At 35.7% G+C, this 23,641-nt stretch overlaps 1 protein-coding gene across 1 annotated transcript in view; it reads right to left on the bottom strand.

Moving 5' to 3' along the window:
- Positions 1–23,641, bottom strand: part of EFCAB13 (EF-hand calcium binding domain 13) — a 93,828-nt gene that overhangs the window by 8,275 nt on the left and 61,912 nt on the right. The window contains 6 exon segments of the mRNA XM_021678370.1: positions 3,620–3,691; positions 4,281–4,424; positions 7,666–7,737; positions 11,470–11,613; positions 16,851–16,925; positions 20,550–20,693. Of these exon segments, the coding sequence (XP_021534045.1) occupies positions 3,620–3,691; positions 4,281–4,424; positions 7,666–7,737; positions 11,470–11,613; positions 16,851–16,925; positions 20,550–20,693 (651 nt within the window).

Genomic DNA, 23,641 nt, shown 5'->3' with positions numbered 1-23,641 from the left:
AACTAAATATTACAATATTAACTAAATATTAGGAACTAAGTACTAAGATTTAATTAGTATTTGGTAAAATATTTAAAAATCCTTGGATAACATTTTAGAAGAAATTTTTATTACAAGTCACTCAATTAACTCACCCTCAACAAAGGAATCATCCAGAATTTCTTGAAGACTATCATCAGTGAAATAAATTCTATTGGTGTTTCCAAGTACATCTGCATATTTGTCCTTATCAGATTGATCACTTTCTTCCATAGAGTCCAATGAATTGATGATGTCATTCAATGCTACAAACAGAGAGAATATATATATACAACATGTACTTCAGTCCATGGATCCAAATCTTTGGAACATAACAATAAAACTGATGGACTCTTCCAGATTTGCACTGTCCTAAATGGCAGCCACTAACCACATGTGGCCATTTAAATAAGTAGAGCAATCCATTCTCCACTATAGTTTTCTATAACCCCTTATCTTTATTCTTAAAATTATTTTCTTAAAATTCTGGGTTCTGGGTGGGCTATTCCTATATGAACAAAAAAGTATGCCAAAGTTTCTCTAGTTATCTATTAATGAGCTCACCATTTCAGTAAAAAATACCCTCATTCTTCATAACTGCTCTCAAACCCCAATCCTTCCCTTTCCACTTTCTTTCCCTACACCCCTTGCTCCTGTCACCTCACTTACCCAATTTAGAGAATCAGCAAAGGTTATTATGTTTAGCACAATAACATCAAACATCTAGAAGAGGAAATCCACAACTGACCTCCCGGAATGGCTCAGTCAGTTGGGCATCTGACTTTTGATTTCGGCTCAGGTCATGATCTCAGGGTCTTGGGACAGAGCCCACGTTGGGCTCCACACCCAGAATGGAGTCTGCTTGGGATTCTCTCTCCCTCTCCTCCTCCCCCCACTGGCTCCCTCTCTCTCAAATAAATAAATGAATAAATAAAATTTTTTTAAAAACCCTTCACATTTCTAAAGTATATATCTAAAAAATCATCTCTCAGGATTCATTAAGAGAAATGTATAATAAGTTACTTTAAAATTAGCTAGTTTATGCAGAAGTATAATTTAACTCATTATGTTGTTCCATGATTTAGTCATTAGTCATTGGTAAGAAGTTTCAAAAACAGGCCATGTGAGGAAGGGCTGAAGGGAAGTGTGAGTCTAGAGAAAAGATGATTCAATGTGAAAGAAAAAAAATGAGTTCATCTCACATCTCTGGAGGGCTACGGATAGGAGGAAGAGTCCAAATGTTAAATATGGTTTGGGAATGGAATTATAAGGCAGGAGTTCCACCAAATATGTAGAATAATTGACCAGTTCTGCAGCTGTCCAAAATTATGGAATGGGCTGCTTCAAAAAGTCATAAGGATTTCTAAGACAAATAGTAGGATGAATGTGAATTACCATTAGCCTGTCCCTGAAAGCCACTAATGTGGCTTTTATTTTTTATTTTTTTAAAGATTTTATTTATTTTTTAGAGAGCGAGCGAGAGAGAAACAGCATGAGAGGGGAGAGGGTCAGAGGGAGAAGCAGGCTCCCCGCCGAGCCGGGAGCCCGATGTGGGACTCGATCCCAGGACCCTGGGATCATGACCTGAGCCGAAGGCAGACGCTTAACCATCTGAGCCACCCAGGCGCCCCTAATGTGGCTTTTAAATAAACATATAATAATTGAAGAAACTCCATATCTAATGAGCATGAAACTATCAAATCCTCTACTATAGACCTCATTCTCTGACCACAAAAAACATAACTAAAAGTAAACAACAAAGATAGAGCAATAAGGAAATTCAAACTGCTTTAAAATTTTTTAAAAATTGCTTTAAATTTTAAAGTTTTCTCTTAAACAACTCTTACATCAAGGAGAAAATCAAAATATGACTGAAAATACTTAGAAAATAACAACAATGATTAACAAAGACCATTAGATAAATCAAAGTTTTACTAAAATGAAAATGATAAACATTTAATGTCCAGTAAGAAAAAAAAGTAAATTAATAATTTAAACAACTTAGAAAAACTATAAAATGGGCAAAAGAGAATAGAAAGGATTTCATAAAGACAAAAGCAGAAATTAATTTTTTAACTATAAACAGAAACACTAAAGATAAATTAAGAGGTAGTGCTTTAAAAAGAGAGATAATTAAAATGATTTGTTAGTAAACATAGAAAAAGGTAAGGTGTACATATGTGCAAATTCAAGAATGAGAAAAAACCAGATACAAAAAAATCAAAAGAATTATCCAGGCTGTATTAATATTCCAATAAAACACCTGAATAAAATAAGTTTCCTAGGAGAATAAAAACTACCAACACTGACAAAATAAGACAGAAAATGGCAAAAAGCAATCCACCAAAATCAAAGATGAATTATAAACTAGAAAAAAACTACGATAGGACAGAACATTAATGTGCCTAATATATAAAGAGCTCTTTACAAATTCATATGAAAAAGACAATCTAATTAAAATATAATCAAAGCACACTTGACAATCATGAAAAATATGTTTTAACTCACTAGTCATTAAAGAAGTATGTATTAAAACAATAATAGAATTTTTTTATCAGAATTTTCAATAGCTAATACCCATTATTGATAAAAGTGAATTTTTACACCCTTTTGGGAGGATAATTAAGCAGTAGCTGTTAACATCTTGTATCTGCATATATTTTGGTCTAGCACTGTGACTTCTGGGGAATTTATCCTCCAGGAAAGCTTTGTGCACATATACACATATAAGGATGCTCATCAAAATGTTTGAATGGCTAAGAATTGGCAATAACCTAAATACTATCAAAAGTGTTGTGGATAAAATTATAGTACATCCCCACAATGGAATATTATGCAGTCTTTAAAAAGAATGAGGTAGTTTATATGATATAATGGAACATGAAACAATATCTAAGATACACTGTTAATTTCTTTAAAAAAGCAAGTTGTGGAATATTATGGACATAGTAATTTAATTTTTAAATAATAATTTAAGAATACACAAATATTCATAGATGCCAATAAAAAAGCCTAAAAGAATACTTACCAAACATTAACAGGGATATTTCCAGAGGGTGACATTACAAGAGCCTTATGCTTTATATTTCTTACATTTCTGGCCACTACGTTTTTTTTATAACAGTTTAAAAACTGCTATTATTATGTAATAAAGTTTTCTTATTTAGCTATTGGAAAACATTACAACCTCATGATTTTCCCAATCGTTTCCATTGAAGTAAAAATTCCTTTTTTTTTTAAGATTTTATTTATTTATTTATTTATTTATTTATTGAGAGAGAGAGAGAGAGTGCGTGCATGTGTGTGTGTGCTCAATCCCACGTGGGGCCCAATCCCATGACCCTGAGATCATGACCTGAGCTGAAATCAAGGGTTGCACGCTTAACAGACTGAGTGCCCCTCAAGTAAAAATACTTAAATGAAAAAAACTGTAGTAAAGTTTGCCGTAAGTGGAAATGTTCAAATATAAATGAAAAAACATTTGGCACAAATACTACTACAAAGAAGATTTAAGCACCAAATATGATATTTGACTAGGTGACCTCTGAACGAGTCCTGTGCTGTGGCCGGCCATTCAACAGTTTTACCATAACGCTCTTACCAAGAAAATTGGAAAATTTCTGGTTGTCCTTCAAAGCCTTCATACAGTCTTTAACATTCACCATGTTGTCGTCTGGAAGAAAGAGAGAGAGAGGTGATAGACAAGAATCCCTGGATAAAATAATATTAAAAAGCTAGTATGAAAATCAAAATCAGCATACAATTTCTTAAACACTTTATATACAAGATACTTTGGATTCATTTTCACCCATTATGCTTTGTAATTAACCTTACAAGATTGTAGATATACTATTTCTGATTCTACCTTTAAGGGAACTAAAATACCGAGAAAGTTAGAAGTTCAATAACTTCACTTGGCACAAAGTGGCAAAGCTAGGTTTTCTAGTCACAGAACCGGAATTTCCAAACTATTCATTAGTCACTAAATCAAGACATATCTGAGGAAGTGGATACCAACAAGCCCAACCCCCACAAAATTTCGAACTGCTTCTTAAAAAAGTATTCTCATAACTGCAAAAGAGGAATGTAAAAGAAGAAAGGCTCCTTTTTAGATGTTTACAGTAATACAAGCAAATACCTATATTTATTTGCTCAACAAAGGAACCCCATTTACTTAAACAAAGACCTTGCCTACTCTCTTTATAGGGTCTCCTACCCAAAACAAAACAAAGAAAACCTGATAGTAATATTTAAATGCTTACCAGAAACAAAATCTGATTGAAGAATTTTCTCTATCTCTTCTTCAGGTGACTTAATCCCAATATTTCTTAGAAAGCTCTCCAAGTTCTTCCCAGGTATCATGTCACCTTCAAGCACATCAAGAGCTAAGACAATGTCCTGTAACTCTAGAAATAGAAGAAAGTTATTTGGTAATTGAACTAACCTCTGATTTATCTTTTATTTTATTTTTTTGTTGTTGTTAAAGGAATGAACTATTTCTTTTTTCAAAGATTTTTATTTATTTATTTGAGAGAGAGGAAGCACGAGCAGGGGCAGTATGAGAGGGAGAAGCAGACTCCCTGCCAAGCAGGGAGCCCAGTGTGGAGCTCGATCCCAGGACCCCAAGATCACGACCCAAGCCAAAGGCAGACGCTTAACTGACTGAGCAACCCAGGTGCCCCCTAACCTCTGATTTAAAAAACAACAGTAGCCATCACTAAAGACTTTTGTCAGAGGCAGTCCGAGATTTATTATCACATCCTGAACTGAAGAATAAGAAATCTCAGTGAAGAACCCAGGCCTCAGGGAATTCTAAGTCCAGCAACACAATATGCTTGGTCTGTCATGTTTCTTTGGTGCTAATATAAAATTGGCACAACCAAAATGATTCATATAGCTGAATTTTTCACTGCAATTACACAAAGTAGTTATTTTACCAAGAAGCTCTAATGGTAGTCAACAAAATTAACTCATCCTGATTGAAGTGAAATGAATTTCAGAATCATGAGAAATGTAAAATATGAAACACAAGTATTACAAAGACTCATTAGCCTTTTTTTTTTTTTTTCAATTCTACCACAATCCACTAGTACCCTGGCATCTGGAATTTTCCTTCATTTTCAGCCCTTTCAAGGAGGCAGTGTTAAGTCAGATAGACTTGCATTCATATCCTGGCTCCAGGATTTGTCACCTGGAACTATGTGACCTTGAGCAAATTATTACTACTTAACCCCTCTATAAAATTCCGTAGTCTTATATCTGAAATGAGATAATAATACTATCTACCTCACAAGGTTGATGTGGAGATTAAATATGATGAGGTATGAAAAACACTTAAAACAATACTAGATACATGGCAAGCACTTAATAAATATGTCATATTAGTAGCAATAAAGTCACTACTACTACTATGATTATTACTAAAGCCATCAGGAACTAGCTATAAATAGTAATCACAGCTCCTTAGTACCTTTGATCCTGCCTCATTTTCTGTCCTCCTAACATCACGGGGAGGCAACTGAAAATGGCAATCTGAGCTTTGCCGGCACCTAAAAACCTGTATGAGTTCTGCTTCTTTGTTTTAACTAAAACTTGGTTTCCTTCAAAATACGGTTTCCCTGCACAACCATCTTGAGTGGAGGCTGCTCATCCTCCCATGCTCCACATAGGACCAGGAAGCAGAGAAATACCCCTAAATTTCTGCTGCTGCTGTCAGGTTACTTTAGTTCCACCTTCAATCAAACCTCAGCCCTCCCCTCTGAGGCTCAGGCCTGTCATTCACCTAAGCCACCCTCGTGACACCATCATCTATTACTTTCTGAGCACACCTTCACCATCTCTGAGGATTTTGGCACCTTGCTCATAATCCTCCCTCAACCCCATTTCCCGTTATCATCTGATGACAATAAGGATGACCTTGACCTCTTAACTCCAAAAAGCCTTCACTTCCTTTCCAAAGTCATCCAAACCAATGGCTATCCTTAATCCTCATCATTACCTAGAACTGCCTGCCCCACCTCTAAAATATTAAACTACAAGATCAGACACCTGACCATAATCCCTTATAATTATGTGTGCATGTTGAAGGAAAGCATAGAACTTTATTCACAATATGCCTATTTTCTAGGCCCCTCCAAGTTCGCCAACAAATAGTCAAGGCACAGTGAACTAGCCTTATCCATTAGTAATGAAGGGAACATTCTGAAAGCCAAGTTCTCATGTGCCAGTCAACCTTGCAAGCAGGCTTTTCTAAAGAGAGCAGCTTCAGGCCTGCTACGTTAACACTTGTCTTCTAGAGTGGCACTTCCTAACTCTTCCCTGTAGTTACTGGCCTTACACTGCACTAGCTGAAAAATTCCAGTGCCATCTTCCTAATGTGACCATCTCCCAGATTCAGGTACCTAAACTGTATCTGTTCTCCTTTTCCAATGGCTTAATTTCAAAATTTTTTCCTTCCTCCTCATAAAAAGTTACCTGTTCTGAATACCAGTCTCTTTCTGAGCTCTGCTCTCTGATTTCAAAATTAACTACCATTTACCAAGTATATAATATGTGCCTAATAATTAGGTTATATGCTTTACATGTGTTTTTGTACCTGATCCTGAAAACTTTATGAGAAACATGATTTTATTAGCTTCCTTCTTTTAAAGGTGAGGAAACCAGAATGGCCTAGAGAGATTACCCAGCTGATAAGGCAAAAAACCACAAACCATCATATATCATACTCCATAGCCCATGTTCTTTTCTACCTCTATGCATTGTTTCCTAGAGCACAGGTAACTATACTATGTTGATTCTAATTATGTTATGTGACCCAGGTAACATATTTATATGTCAGCAGGGAATTATTAAACACTTTTCTTAACCTAAAAGAGAAACAATAATGTCAGAAATTTCCTATGCAGGGCAGAGTGGTTACTGAAAATCTGAGAAGTATTTGTCTATTTCTTTATACCCAGAAATGACTCTGTTTCCTTAAATACATACCTATGTTGTATTCTTTTCCTGATAGTGCTTATTGACCAAATCCTCATTTGAGTGGTTATTCAAATAAATTACCAGTGATACTAAGTTTAAAACTTATTTTCCAAACAAAAAAGTACACAAACTCCACAAGTATAATCTTCATTGGTTTTAGTTCTGTTTTTTAAACTTTTAAGCAAAAATGGAAGTCAAGTAGTAGAAAATACCCATGCTATCAAAATGTTAAAATACAAGAGTGCCATGGTCACAAAAACCAAAGAAAGAACATGAGGAATGTCTACTAAAGGAAGCAGTAGAAGATTTCTGAGAAATTCTATAGAATAATATAGAAGCCTATACACTGGGTGGAGTCCTAAGTCTGAGGCATAAAATTATATAGAAAATATTCATATCTGAAAAAATTTAAAGCCAGTAGCTGACTTTATATAAAGCCCAAAAACAAAAAGGGGATTTAAAATAGCTTTACACAGACCCCATTCCAGAAAAAGCCTTTTTTCTTTCATGGAAGCTGCCAACTTTTAATTTTTGCCTGCTTTAAAACAGATCAATACCAACATGTTAACCAGAAATTAGCAGAACTAGAAACACTAAAAAACAAAACAAAAAGACATCCATCCATTCAATAAAAGTAAATTTAACAGTCACAAATAATCTAGTACTTACCTTTTAACCTGGAGGCATCACGCATATCCTTTACCACTTTTCCAAATTCTTCTATTTGTACTTCATCATCTTCTGCAAGAAAAACATTTTTTTATTATTATGTTCAAACATTTTTAATAGATCAGCCTCGCTAAGCAAAACTCAGGATCCAATGCAGCAATCTCTAAAAAGGTAAATTATTTGATGTATTCATAAGAATCATATTTCCTTTTCATATTGTTGGCTCTCCAAAAGATTAATTTTATGGAATGAATAAACCTTAAGATTATAGGAGAAGGGCTGAGTTTTCAATTCCCATCAATCAGGAGAAACTGTGTAATCCGTATTCCTAGGGAGAACACTAAGAGACAAACCTGTTTTAGTTTAACCTTTCAAATGTTTGAAGATAAAAATGCTGTACTAGATTAAAGATTTTTCCAATGCCAGATGGTTCTGCAATTTCTAACACGTTTTCACCCATTTTGTACACAAGAACACACAGATACTAGAAAGCCAAAGTGACAAACACAGGGGACAGAGACAGCTTTGCTTTCCCAGTCAGGAACAGGGAACCTTAGTGCAAGGATTTAGAATTACTGTAGTTTATGATCATAGGATAGAATACAGGTGCTATAAAATGAGATATTGGGGAAGCATTTCTAAATTTGCCAAATGATAAATACCCTTTCTGTTTTTCAATGCCTTTTTGTAACCATCATAAAAATATTTTTTAGGGACGCCTGGATGGCTTAGTTGGCTAACTGTCTGCCTTCAGCCCAGGTCACGATCCCAGGGTCCTGGGATGGAGCACCACATCAGGCTCCGTGCTCAGCGGGGAGCCTGCTTCTCCCTCTGCCTGTCGCTCCCCCTGTTTTTCTCTCTCTCTCTCGCTTTCTCTGACAAACAAATAAATAAAATCTTTTTTAAATTATTTTTTAAAAACTTTAAATATACTTTAAAATATTAATGAGTCAATACAGAATACCATCAATAACCAAGAAGTAATTCTTCAATCTCACTAAGTATAGGAAATCTAAATCAGTTTTTTTTTTTCCTTTTTAACATAACATGGTCAAAAAAGTATATCCTAGGTCAGTAATTTTTAAGTTCTTCTTCATGTTTCTAAGTCTCTGTTGAGCTACTTAAGCAGTTCACTTGATCATTTCCCCCACTTTAATCAGAGAAACTCAACTCTTAGGATCTGTATATTGACGTACTCTGTAAGATTTCATTTAGAAGAAAAGAATTCTCCTGCTTTAACAGCACCAAATATAAATACAAAACCAAAAATAACAAGGTTCAAAACTTTGCAAACCACTACATTAAAATAAGAATTAAATCTTTGTACTGAAGGTCCAATGTTACGAGAAAAAATGGTATGACAGATGGGGTACACAAAGTTTTCAATATCATGCATGTATTTGGATTTAGATGGTAGAATAACCTACATTTTACACACTGTGTTTTTGCTTTATAAGTATATAATAATAAATCAGATACAGTATATGGGGTTTTTATTATCACAATAAGTAATTTTAGAGATAGCTGTTATTTTTATAGCTCATAAAATGATACCTTACTGGTCTGATTAAAATAAATGCTACATAATACTTTCTCTGGTATGTGTTGCCTTCAAATTCCACTCACTCTATCAAGAGAAACTGAAGCTTTGCAATAAAAGAAAAGAGAGGGGGGAAAAAATCCCTACTATCAGGTGGTATCTATTTTTTTTTTTTTTTAAATCGCACTTAATTTTTTTTATTCTTATGTTAATCCCCATACATTACATCATTAGTTTTAGATGAAGTGTTCCATGATTCATTGTTTGTGCATAACACCCAGTGCTCCATGCAGAATGTGCCCTCCTCAATACCCACCACCAGGCTAACCCATCCTCCCACCCCCCTCCCCTCTAGAACCCTGTTTGTTTTTCAGAGTCCATCGTCTCTCATGGTTTGTCTACCCCTCCGATTTCCCCCGCTTCATTCTTCCCCTCCCGCTACCTTCTTCTTCTTCTTCTTTTTTTTTTCTTAACATATATTGCATTATTTGTTTCAGAGGTACAGATCTGAGATTCAACAGTCTTGTACAATTCACAGCGCTTACCAGAGCACATACCCTCCCCAGTGTCTATCACCCAGTCACCCCATCCTTCCCACCCCACCCCCCACTCCAGCAACCCTCAGTTTGTTTCCTGAGATTAAGAATTCCTCATATCAGTGAGATCATATGATACATGTCTTTCTCTGTTTGACTTATTTTACTCAACATAATACCCTCCAGTTCCATCCACGTCATTGCAAATGGCAAGATCTCATTCCTTTTGATGGCTGCATAATATTCCATTGTATATATATACCACATCTTCTTTATCCATTCATCTGTTGATGGACATCTTGGCTCTTTCCACAGTTTGGCTATTGTGGACATTGCTGCTATAAACATCGGGGTGCACGTACCCCTTCGGATCCCTACTTTTGTATCTTTGGGGTAAATACCCAGTAGTGCAATTGCTGGATCATAGGGTAGCTCTATTTTCAACTTTTTGAGGAACCTCCATACAGTTTTCCAGAGTGGCTGCACCAGCTTGCATTCCCACCAACAGTGTAGGAGGGTTCCCCTTTCTCCGCATCCCCGCCAACATCTGTCGTTTCCTGACTTGTTAATTTTAGCCATTCTGACTGGTGTGAGGTGGTATCTCATTGAGGTTTTGATTTGGATTTCCCTGATGCCGAGCGATATTGAGCACTTTTTCATGTGTCTGTTGGCCATTTGGATGTCTTCTTTGGAAAAATGTCTGTTCATGTCTTCTGCCCATTTCTTGATTGGATTCTTTGTTCTTTGGGTGTTGAGTTTGATGAGTTCTTTATAGATTTTGAGTATCCTTCTATTTTGATCAACCCTCCTCATCTCAAATATCTCACTAAACAAAACAATCAACACACTTAAAGTCCAAAATTACCAGTGTCACTTAAACAGGAGCTTAACAACTGGGTGTTATGCACAAACAATGAATCATGGAACACTACATCTAAATCTAATGATGTAATGTATGGGGATTAACATAACAATAAAAAAATTTAAAAAAAAAAAACAAAAAAAGCCAGGAGCTTAACAGAGAAAAAGGGGTAAGTAATCCTCACAGGGAAAGACAGTTCTTTGACAAAGACCCCAGACGCATGCTTATGTTACTAGGCTAGTTTGGCATAAACATTCCACATACAAGAGTACAATAATACATTTGTAACTTCATGAGGGAGTGGAAATGTTCACCTGTGGTTGCGTACTACCTCTCTCCTGCCTACAGAACATCAGCAGTAAATGATAGTCTTATTTTTAAAATTTTAGTCTATAGTCTTTGTTTTACAGTACTTTTGTGAACTTACTTTTTGTTTTGAATCTTTTTTTTACTTGCGAACTAAGTAGAAGTGGTAGCCACCATCAGGTGTGTTTTTCTAGCAAATTAAATGAAAACCTATTTCAACAAAACAGTATGGACATCCCAAATAGTGGTTAAAAAAAAATGGAATAGATCTCTTAATATTTCCTAACAATCCCTTCTGTGTTCACTGGGATGTGCCATTTTCCAGTAACATGTAACACAACCTGAAGATAGTCAATGCATATTCAATCAATTTAGAGTAATAATAAATTAGATATTAACATTTTTTTTCTGTAGGACAAACAATCTGAGCTTTCTTTATATTTCCTAAATGTATATATTGGCATATCAACCAAATACAAGATACAAGGAAAAATAAAGATTGATAGAAGATAGAACCATACGCTTGTAAATCTTTTAATTTTAATATTTAGAGTACTTACCATCAATTATTGCTAATTTCAGTGCATCTAGGAATTCTTTTTTTTTCAAGTTATTATTCTTCCTGGACAGAGTGTTCCACAGGTAAGAAGCATTCATCTTTTCTTTGCTGAGATTGTGGAGGTTTTCAATAGTCTCAGGCAATACTGAAGGGTAGATAACACACAAGTTTTACAACATTCTTGTCCAAGAAGTTAGTACAGTAAACTATTATCTGGACTAGTCAGGAATTAAGGTTTTTATGGTTAAGAAGAGTAACAAATACAGCATAAATGGTTGCCAATTTTCTTTCTTTTTTTTAAAGATTTTATTTTTATGTAATCTCTATACCCAATGTGGGCCTCGAACTCACAACCCCAGGATCAAGAGTCCCACGCTCTACCAACTGAGGCAACCAGGCGTCCCTGCCAATTTTCAAATATTAAAATACAATAAAATATTTAACACCAAAATTAGTGTGTCTTTGAGGATTCTGAAACATTTCTAGAACTTATGGTGACCCCACCCCTGAATAACCACTATAGAGTAATTTGCATTGAACTATATAGATTTATAGAAGTCTGAATTCATAAACAAGTCCAATTGATAAAAACATGAATTAAATAGCTTTTGCTCTATATCGCCCCCCCCAAAATTCTTCCCTGGATCTTACTTTCTCTTCAGTCTACCACTGCAGACCATGGGAAGAAATTTTGTTTTTTAAAAAATTCCAATAGAATTTAATGGAAGGTTTAATGTGTGTGTGGGGGGGTGAAATTATCTCATCACAAATGCGTAAAAGATCACTCTGCTGCTGTATAGAGAATGGACTCTCTGGAAGATCAGGCAGTTAGGAAGGTACTGTAGTAGTTCAGAGAAAAAGATGACAGTGGCTTCAAATAGTGGTAATAGTAATAAAGATAATGAGAAGTGGTAATAGTGATAAAGATAATAGTGATAAAGATAATGAGAAGTGGAAAAATAAAGGATGTGTTTTGAGAATGAAGCTGAGAATATTTTTTTTAAGATTTTATTTTTAAGTAATCTCTACATCCAATGTGGGGCTCAAACTTACAACCCAGAGATCAAGCGTTGCACGCTCTACCAACTGAACCAGCCAGGTGCGCCAAAGCTGAGAGTATTTAGTGATGAATTGAAGGAGAGCCTGGGGCCATGAAGAACTGCTAGGTTCAATAACTGAGCAACCGGGTGTTTAGTAGTGTCAAAAACTGAGGTAACAGAGACTAGGGAAAGAATAAGATTGTTGGAGAGCAAGAATTCCTTTTTATACATATTAAGTATGAGATAAATGGGGAGTCAAAAGGATAGAGATATTATTTAAAGTAGTAAGATTATTCAGGAAGAGGCTTAAAGAATGAGGCTCAGAATGGATTTTGGGATCACACTAACATTTAAAAGTCAGCCATAAAGGAAGCAGCCAGCAAACAAGACCAAAAAAGATGAGTGATTTTTACAATAGAATATTATTCAGCTACAAGAAAGAAGGAAATCTTCACATTAGTGACAACATGGATGGACCTTAAGGGCACTATGCTTAGTAAGATAAAGCAGACAGAGAAAGACAAACACTGTAAGGTCTCACATCTAAAAAGCAGAACTCCAAAAAATTAATTAATTAGTTAATTAATTACATTTTTAAAAAGCAGAGTTCAGAAACAGAGTAGGATACTGGTTACCAGGGGCTGAGGGGTAGGGAAACTGGGACTATGTTGGTCAAAGGGTATGAACTTATAATTAGAAGATGAAAAGGTTCTGGGGATCTAATGCACAGCACTGTGATTATAATTAACAATACTGTATTATATACTTGAAAGTTGCTAAGAGACTAAATCTTAGTGTTCTCACCACAAAAAAGGAAATGATAATTACTTTATAATTACATGATGTGATGAAGGTGTTAGTTAACACTATAGTGGTGATCATATTGCAATATATGTGTATCAAATCAGCACTTTGTACAGCTAAATTTACACAATGTTATATGTCAATTAAATCTCAATTTTTTTAAAAAAGAAAGAGCCAATAAGATGGAAGAAAAATTAGGAGATTACAGTGTCACAGAAAACACAAGAAAAAAAAATTTTTTTCAGATTTTATTTATTTATTTGACAGAGACAAATACAGTGAGAGAGGGAACACAAGCAGGGGGAGTGGGAGAGGGAGAAGCAGGCTTCCCGCTGAGCAAGGAGCCCGATGTGGGGCTCGAACCCAGGACCCCAGGATCATGACCCGAGCTGAAGGCAGATGCTTAACAACTGAGCCACCCAGGCTCCCCTTAAAGATTTTTTATTTATTTGACAGAGAGAGAGGGAGAGACACAGCGAGAGAGGGAACACAAGCAGGGGGAGTGGGAGAGGGAGAAGAAGGCTTCCTGCTGAGCAGGGAGCCCGATGCGGGGCTCGATCCCAGGACCCCGGGATCATGACCTGAGCCGAAGGCAGCCGCTTAACAACTGAGCCACCCAGGTGCCCACAAGAAGAGAAAATTTTGAATAAACATATTAAATTAAAACATAAGAATGGTTGAATCATTATGCCGTACACCTGAAACTAACATAACACTGTATGTAAATGATACTTGAAGTAAAAAAACTGCTGGAGGTAAACAAGATGAAAACAAAAACTTGATGATTAGATTTAACAAAATGAGATTTAACTTTTGTAAAAAAAGCTAGTATGGGCGGCAAGGTCAAAACCTGAATGAGTGTTTTTAGAGAACTGGCAATATAGTATTCTGATGATAGCCACATTCTCCTTCAATTTCCAACACAAAACATATTCTATACTAAGTTAAAATATCACTAAAAATAATATTTGGAAATGAACTGAATGAGGGAAGGGGTTGGTGGAGCTAGGGCCACAAGGGAAAAAAGATCAAGAATGACTCCTAACTTTGGGGGCTAAACAACTGAATGCTAAGCTCAATAGAAAGGGAAATCATCATATATGAGGAAGAAATATGATTTATGTGTGTGCCTAAGCTGATGCCATAGCAGTCAGATGGTATAATGTAGAAGTTAAGAGCCTAAGCTCCACCTGAGTTCTAATCTTAACTCTACCACAGACTAGGTATATGACTTTTTTAACCTCTATGTCGTGGTTTTCTCATCCATAAAATAAACATAATATTACAGTTGATATGAGAATTAAATGAGTTAATAAATAAAAAGTATTTAGAACAGTATTGGCACATAGAAAGCACTCAATAAATGTGAGTACTAGTAGTAATTATTGTTATTATGTGGTACAGACAAGTCTAGAATTATAATTGAGATGCCTACTCAAAACCAGGATGCTGAAAAGTCTTCCCATCTAAAAATTATGACTAAAAACACTTTGGTCACCTTTTTAGGAATTCAAGAAGAAAGCTGTTTTCTGCCTGAGGTATGAATGGGGGGAATAAATCTCCAATGATAACCTAAATCCCAAGGCTATCATGTGTGAGTGTTGGGTTCCAAATCAAATTATTTATTTAATATAAAAATTCTAAACGAAGAATTAACATGAAACTGTCATAGCTAATTATCCTTATGGAAAAAAATTAAATTGGATCTCAATTTCACTCCATACTTAAAAATCAATTTCAGGTGAATTGAAGACTTAAATATGAAAAAGAAAAACTTAAAAATTTTTAGAAGAAAATACTTGGAAATATCTTAATGTCCTCAAAATAGAGACAGGCTTCTATTTTCCCTATAAAGGCAAAGTTATCTGCTAAATGTGAGAAGGGTAGAGGTTGGGGGTAGGAATGGAAGTTCGAGAGAATGGAGATTTTAAATAGTTATTTCAGAGAGTGAAAAAATAAGCTAACTGGGGAGGAACAATTCCATAATTCCTAGGCAGTGTCAAAGGCCATCAGACATTGATGATCAAGACCTTATAGTGGCATTCTATTCAATCTGCTCAGCTGTATAATTTTCTCTAGAAATGCTGTCAGCCACAGGAGAAAGCAGGGTTGGGAGTTTTGTTAGCTAGGTGCAACCAAGGGGCAAGAAAGCTTAGGGTATTTGAGACACACAGACCAGAGATTTTAAACTGACTAAGAAAGAAAAGTGAAAACAGGAAGAGACTGGTGGGTAAGGAGAAAGTAGAGGGGTAGATGGATGGAAGGTCCCAAGGAGGTATACAAAACCAATAAGCAGTCTGATGAAGATATGAGCAGTCAAATGAAGAAAAAAGGAAAAGCATTAAACATAAATGTGCAATATTAAAAATGAGAAAGGAAATATAACTACAGATACAAATAAGATACTATACTATACAACTCTGTGCTAATAAAATTTTTTATCTCCATGAAACTGAAATTCCTTGGAAAAATGAAGTAACTAACAATGCAAATAATCTCTTCATCCAATTAATCTATTGTTTCCTCGTATAGAAAACAAATTAAATGGATTTATAAGGTAAAATAACTTACTTAAAATGTGCTATTACTCAATACCAAGCACAAAATAACAAAATGCTACTTTTAACCCCAATTTTTTTTAAGTAGCTCCACGCCCAGCATGGAGCCCAGTGTGGGACTTGAACTCATGACCCTGAGATCAAGACCTAAGCTGAGATCAAGAGACAGATGCTTAATCGACTGAGCCATCTACGTACCCCTAACCCCAATTTTTAAAGTACTAACTTCACTCCATTTAAAATATACATATATGACCTTATAGTTCTTTTTTTTTTTTTTTTAAGATTTTATTTATTTATTTGACAGAGAGAGACAGCGAGAGAGGGAACACAAGCAGGGGGAGTGAGAGAGGGAGAAGCAGTCTTCCCGAAGAGCAGGGAGCCCGATGCGGGGCTCGATGCGGGGCTCGATGCGGGGCTCGATCCAAGGACCCTAGGATCATGACCTGAGCTGAAGGCAGACGCTTAACGACTGAGCCACCCAGGCGCCCCTGACCTTATATTTCTTTAGAGTGAGCTTCTGAGTGACAAAGACTGTCTTTCTCAGCTTACCACACTCACAGCTTAACATAAAGTCTGATACATAACAATGGCTCGATAAATGTTACTGAATAAATTGGAAAATGGAAAAAAAATACAGCTTAAAGTAGAAAATCTGCTTACGAGTACTCAACTATAGTCACTAGATGGCATCACTTCCCCAAATTGGGAAGACATTTTGGCTCTTCCCAAAATGAATTTTATATACATGGTTCTAACTCTCTATAGTAAGTGTGAGATTATGATAGCTTTCAACTCATTTGCATGTGGAGGTTGTTCTGAATCATTACTGGAGAAGATTAAGGCCAAACATATCAGCAGTAAGCCAGGCATTTATTTGCCTGATAACCTGTAGGATGTCTTTTGGTATATTATATTCTTCTAAAATCTGTCACACCATTTGGTCCACTAAAAGCATAAAATATGATGTTCTTACATACGTAATTTTTCAGAGAAGCGTTCCGTATTGGTCATCATTATATCAACGAATTCTTTAAAATTCGCCTTTTTTGTTTCTAAAGGGAAAAGAACATTTTTTTCATTATCTTCAAGTACTAAGTTATTAGGACAAATATTGAATTATGTAAAATAAATTCTCTATTTAGGGAGTTAATATAATCATAACCATCAGCTAATATCACTAAAAATATAAGGGTATAAGAGAAAAAGCAATTCAACTTACAGGGAGAAAGTAAATGCTGAAAATTGCCAGGAAAATTAATCAAAATCCTCCTAGTCACAAGTGTACAACATTTTTTATTTTAACTTACATGACCTTGACTTGGCCTTGCAACAATTCACTAAGATATGTAGGTGAAGAATTAGTATGTTATTTTACATATTTAGAAAAAATACTTATACATGATAGATATCATGACTTTTTCCCAAGGTCACAAAAGGAAATACAAGATCAGAGATCAGAAGTAAGCTCTTTCAACTTCTGGTTTCTTCCACATCAGGCTACCATTCACATCGCTGTCTCTATTCCAGTACACTATTTAAACTATTAAACACTTTAATAGTCATGTTATACTTAGAAAATGTCTCTCCTTGATTATATATAATATCCCAATATTAGAATGGATAAAACAATCTCTAAGAATTTTCGAAGGCCACATTAAAGGTTTTATATAAATATAATGAGCTTTTGATAACTCTACTCCTTTGCTTATCCCACTTTTTAAAAAAAATTCTAATTCTAATCTATGAAATATAAGGCACAGCCTATTGTCCTATTCCCAAGATTAAATATCTTTGAAAACTTTACTTTAAGGAGCACCAAATCACTTTGTATTCTTACCCAAATATTTAGTGACTTAAAAAAAAAAATGAGACTTTAAAAAATTCTGGGGGAATGATAGAGTTAATGAAGATTTATATTCACTAAGAGGAACATATAAATTTCTAAAGCAATAGATTCCCTTATTTTTGATAATGTCTATTTGATACACATATGTTTCAGCTGAAGCACTGAACCCACCATCCACTTGAAGAACATTATTAATACCACTACATCTGCTTCTGTGCTTTTCCCATTCCATTCTACTGTTTCTCTACAGAGAGAGCATTGCTGAATTTTTCAAATTTACCAATCTCTTGTTTTTTTACATATAATTTTAAACAGGATAAACAAACTATTCCTTAATTTTGTTTTAGAGTTCGATAAAAATTGTCCATTGTTCGATAAAAAAAAGATTGCTATAGCAATCTGAGACTTGTTTTTTTCATTCAATATATTTCTAAGAATCATCCATATAGTATATTGTTTTCACTAATGTATACACAATTCGTATTCCATTATGCACCAATGGCAAATACCACAACTTATTTATATATTCTATCACTGATCATGTTCTTTTCTATTTTTTCTTTTTTTTTTGTTTGCTATTAAGATCAGTGCTGCCATGAACATTCTTAAACATGTCTCCTTGTATATCAGTGCAAGAGATTTTCTGAGATCTATAGCTAAATGTGGATTTTCTAAGTCATGAAGTATGAAAACCATTCAAAATACTACATAATGTTTTTCAAAGTTCTTTTACCACTTTTGCCTTATTTACCAACAATTAAATTAACAGACTTCTTAATTTTTGCCAGTGTAGTGGGTATAAAAAGATATTTCATTGTGACCTAAATTTTGCATTTCCCTAATTACTAATGATGTTGAGAGTCTTTTCATATGATTATTAGCAACTTGTGTTCCTTCATCTGGCAATGGCTGTTCTTGTAATTTAGTCATTTTTCTATTGGGTTGTTAATTTATAGGGGTTCCCTCTATATTCTCCACAATGATCTTTTGCTGTTACGAGTATTGCAAATAATCTTCACTCCATTTGTGGCTTGTATTTTCATTCTGTTTGTATTATCTTTTAATAAAGAAAAGTCTTTAATTTAATGTAGTCAAATTTATCAATCTTTTTTTTCTGGTTAGTGATTTTGTCTCTTAAAAATAATCCTTCCTAGGGGCGCCTGGGTGGCTCAGTCATTAAGCGTCTGCCTTCGGCTCAGGTCATGATCCCAGGGTCCTGGGATCGAGCCCCACATCTGGCTCCCTGCTCAGTGGGGAGCCTGCTTCTCCCTCTCCCACTCCCCCTGCTTGTGTTGCCTCTCTCGCTGTGTCTCTCTGTCAAATAAATAAATAAAATCTTTAAAAAAAAAAAAGACAGGGGCGCCTGGGTGGCTCAGTTGGTTAAGCGTCTGCCTTCGGCTCAGGTCATGATCCCAGGGTCCTGGGATCTAGCCCCGCATCGGGCTCCCTGCTCAGCGTGAAGCCTGCTTCTCCCTCTCCCACTCCCCCTGCTTGTATTCCCTCTCTCGCTGTGTCTCTCTGTCAAATAAATAAATAAAATCTTAAAAAAAAAAAAAACACACACACACATAAAAATAAATAAAAATAAAAATAATCCTTCCTAACTGTAAGCCAGAAAAATGTTCTTCTCTTTTTCTAAAACTTTTACTGTTCACGTCTGGAAATTATTACTGAATATGATACATAGATAGGGATCTGATTTCATTTTTTGCATTTGAATGATTAATTACTCCAGCACCATTTATTAAATGGTGTTTTTCCCCCCTGTGATCAGCCACCTCATTATATATGTTTCCATATATATGTGTGGATAGGTTTGGAAGTTTCTTATCCTGTCCTATCAGTCAATTTCTCTATCCCGGTGCCATTCTCACACTGTTTCACTTACTCTAGCTTTATAATGAGTTTTGACATCCAGGAGAGCAAGTTCCCTCCAACAGCACTCACACACCCCTATACACATGTTGTTGGTTTTTTTTTTTTTCCTCAAGAGTGTTTTAGCTATTCTTGGCCTTTATAATAATAACACTAGAATTAACTCATCAAAAAAGTAAAGGTTTTAACAGAACTGTTTTGGATAAATAAATTAATTAGGAGAATTGACTTTCTTGGGTCTCTGAATCCATGAATATGGGATATATTCCCATTTATTTAGATATTCTATAATGTCTTCACAAAGTCTTATCATTTTCTTACATATCTTATATTTGTTCCTATTTCTTTTTTACTTTTTATTATGGAAAATTCTAAATATACACAAAATAAAAAGTATATTGTAATAAAAGCTCATTTACTCTCCCTCTAGCTGCAAGTATTATCAATTCATGGCTATTCGCCTTTCACCTATAACCCCACACATTTGTCTACCTCACTACCACCCATCCCCTTTAGAAAAGTTGTTGCTAAGTTATAAGGGTGAAACTAGTCAAAGTTAGTTATTCATAACTATAACAAAGTTAGCTAGTTATAAGGGTCAATACTAGTACCTTCATTATTAATTGTGGGCTTTGACATAATACAGAGTCCTTTGTCCCATTTAATGCCTTTTGTCCTGACGTCTACCTTGTCAGAAAGGAAAATCAGAAATCCTTCTTTTTGTTTGCATGTTTGCCTATAGGAAAAAAAATGTCTGAAAAGATGGTTATTACTGGTTATTTCTGGGTAATGGGATTTTGTGTGTTTTGTTGTACTTTTGAGTATTTTTCTGTATTGGTTTAATTTTAATGATCTTTATTCTAATAAAAATAAGTCATTATTCTGAAGAGAAAAAATAGCAAATGACCCTCTTTCATATGTGTAAACCCAGTTTTCCTGAAAATATATCACTTACCATTAGCTTCAGTCAACTCTGTGATCTTTTCAAATTCTGGCTTAGAAAGGTAAACTCCAAAACCCTGAAGACAAGTATTCAGATCCTCACAGTCCATATTTTCATCTTTAATTTTATCAATGGCTTTAATGATATCAGTCAACACTGAAAATAAAGCAGTATGCTATTAAGTATTAAATATAAGTCAAAAAGAAAACACCAATAGTAAGATGAATTTTAGTTCTAACACTAAGTTAACAAACAAGAACTTTAGAAATGTTATGTATAAAAAGAATTACCGGAATTCTTAATAATACTGAAAACCGGGCGCCTGGGTGGCTCAGTTGGTTAAGCGACTGCCTTCGGCTCAGGTCATGATCCTGGAGTCCCTGGATCGAGTCCCGCATCGGGCTCCCTGCTCGGCAGGGAGTCTGCTTTGCCCTCTGACCCTATCCCCTCTCGTGTGTTCTCTCTCTCTCAAATAAATAAAATCTTTAAAAAAAATAATAAAGCACACTATCTTTTAAAAAAAAAAAAAAATACTGAAAACCAACAAGGTACAAAATCAGAGCCAAAAATATATTCTACTTTGTTATAGTCTCTTTATTTAAGGAAGTGCCAATTTAATTGCAGTTTAAATGCATAGGAAGAAAAATATTATACAATTTCCTCATTTAATTCTCTAATAATTTAAAATTTCCTAGCAGTCTGTTTCTCAGTAGCAGAAACAGAAGTAGAAAACCCTCAATCCCAAATGATGAATTGTGGTAAGGTTTCGTAGCAATACATGGCTCAGTCTTTAGTAAATTTATCTTAGTTTATCTTCTGTGTATATAAATATTATTACTTAGAAATAACTATCCTACATGTCTTTTTATAATACTTTGGAATATATGCTTCACAAATTTGGGCAGTATTCCATTCATTAAATTTAAACAGGTAAATTTTTACTGCAATGAAAACTTTCTTTTTTTTTTTTTTTTTTTTTTTTTTTTTTTTTAAAGATTTTTTTTTTTTTTTTGAGACAGAGAGAATGAGAGAGAGCACATGAGAGGGGGGAGGGTCAGAGGGAGAAGCAGACTCCCTGCTGAGCAGGGAGCCCGATGCGGGACTCGATCCCGGGACTCCAGGATCATGACCTGAGCCGAAGGCAGTCGCTTAACCAACTGAGCCACCCAGGCACCCTGAAAACTTTCTTAAAATAACTTGCAAATATATAGAATTATTAAGGGGGTTGATAGACACGCATGCGTGTGTGTGTGTGTATGTGTGTGTAAACTTTGGAACGACTTAAACTCAAATAGACTTCCTCTAATAGAAGACTAGGATAGGTAAAGTGAGGAAGTTGGGCAGTGGAGGGCATTAAAGCCATTATCAGGAGTTAATCAACTTTAGGCAGTCGCTGGAAATCATTATGGATTGCTAAACAAAGAAATGATCATCAAAATGATGTCTGAATTAGATGATTCTTAAAAAGATGATTCTTAGGGGCGCCTGGGTGGCTCAGTCGTTAAGCGTCTGCCTTCGGCTCAGGTCATGATCCCAGGGTCCTGGGATCGAGCCCCGCATCAGGCTCCCTGCTCCGCGGGAAGCCTGCTTCTCCCTCTCCCACTCCCGCTGCTTGTGTTCCCTCTCTCGCTGTCTCTCTCGCTGTCAAATAAATAAAATCTTTAAAAAAAAAGATGATTCTTATATATAAATATGTACAACAAGATACATGTTCCTATCTCGTGAAAGGAATTTTTAGGTGAAAGAAATTCTCATTTAAAAGTAAACAGCTGATGAGTGACATCAGCAAGATGGTTGAGTAGGAAGTCTTGGACCCTTCTTCCCACAAACACACTGATTCAGCAGAAATTCAAAAATAAATTCCCTTTGTGAGAAACCAGAAACTAACTGAAAGGCTCTTACACCCTAGGAGAAGACAAAACCAGATGCACTGAAGCTGGTAGGAAGATTTGGGAAAACCTCCCACAAAAGCTGGAGACCCTGCCCCCCAGTGCAGCACCATATGATCCAGAAGAGCTCCCAGCTTCACCCAAGGAAAAGGAGCCACTGGTTCAGACATCCACCAGTCCAACTTTTCCAAAAGGCCTCCCCAGAAGACTTGCTCTTGTCTTGCCAGGCTTGGAGCTCTGATGATTCTAGCACAGCCTAGTTGTTTAGATAAAATAAAGGTGGTGGCTTGGGCTGGTAGATGCCAGTGATCCTCCCCTCTGCTGAGCAGAGGAAATTAAAAATCCCAGCTCTTAGTTTCCCCCTGGAGAGGGAAAGAGATTATCCATGCATCCAGCACCACAGCTTTTCAAGAACCAGCATGTGTCTTGTCAGTCCTGGAGCCTGGAGAAGGAAAAAGTCCATAGAGGCCAGAGAATATACGGCTGGACTGACTGGTGAGGGTCTTCTGTACAAGGCCAGTATGTGAAGACTGAGAAAGCAGTGTGCTTTGTCTATTGCACAGACACCAACACACAAAGTCCAAATGGAAATTTCATAACTAAAAAATACAGTAACTAAAATAAAAGGCTCAGTGGATCAACTCAAGAGCTGAAGGGAGGAAAGAAAGGAAAGAATCAATGAATGGAAAGACAGCAATGGAAATCACCCAATGAACAACACTGAGAAAACTGACCAAAAAAATGAACCATTTCAGGGACCTGTAGGAATAAAAAAACAATCTAATGGGGCACCTGGGTGGCTCAGTCAGTTAAGCATGTGACTTCAGCTCAGGTCATGATCTCAGGGTCCTGGGATCAAGTCCCACATTGTCATCGGGCTCCCTGCTCAGCCAGGAGTCTGCTTATCCCTCTACCTCTGCCCCAACCCTCTGCCCATGCTCCCACTCGCTAGCTCGCTGTCTCCAAAAAAAAAAAAAAAACCCTTAAAAAAAAAAATCTAACATTTGTGTCCCAGAAGAAGAGAAAGAGACCACGGTTAAAAAGGTACTCAAAGAAATAATGCCTGAACATTTCCCAAATTTTTAGCAAGAAACACTAGCCTATAGATCCAAAAAAAAAAAAAAAAAAGTGAACCTCAAACAGGATAAATCCCACGAAATCCATGTCAAGAAACATCATAATTAAACTTCTAAAAACTAAAGACAAGGGAAAAAA

The sequence above is a fragment of the Neomonachus schauinslandi genome, chromosome 15 (genome assembly GCF_002201575.2).
Source record: "Neomonachus schauinslandi chromosome 15, ASM220157v2, whole genome shotgun sequence".
In the NCBI taxonomy this organism is placed as follows: domain Eukaryota; kingdom Metazoa; phylum Chordata; class Mammalia; order Carnivora; family Phocidae; genus Neomonachus; species Neomonachus schauinslandi.
This window is presented reverse-complemented; position numbering and strand designations above follow the sequence as displayed.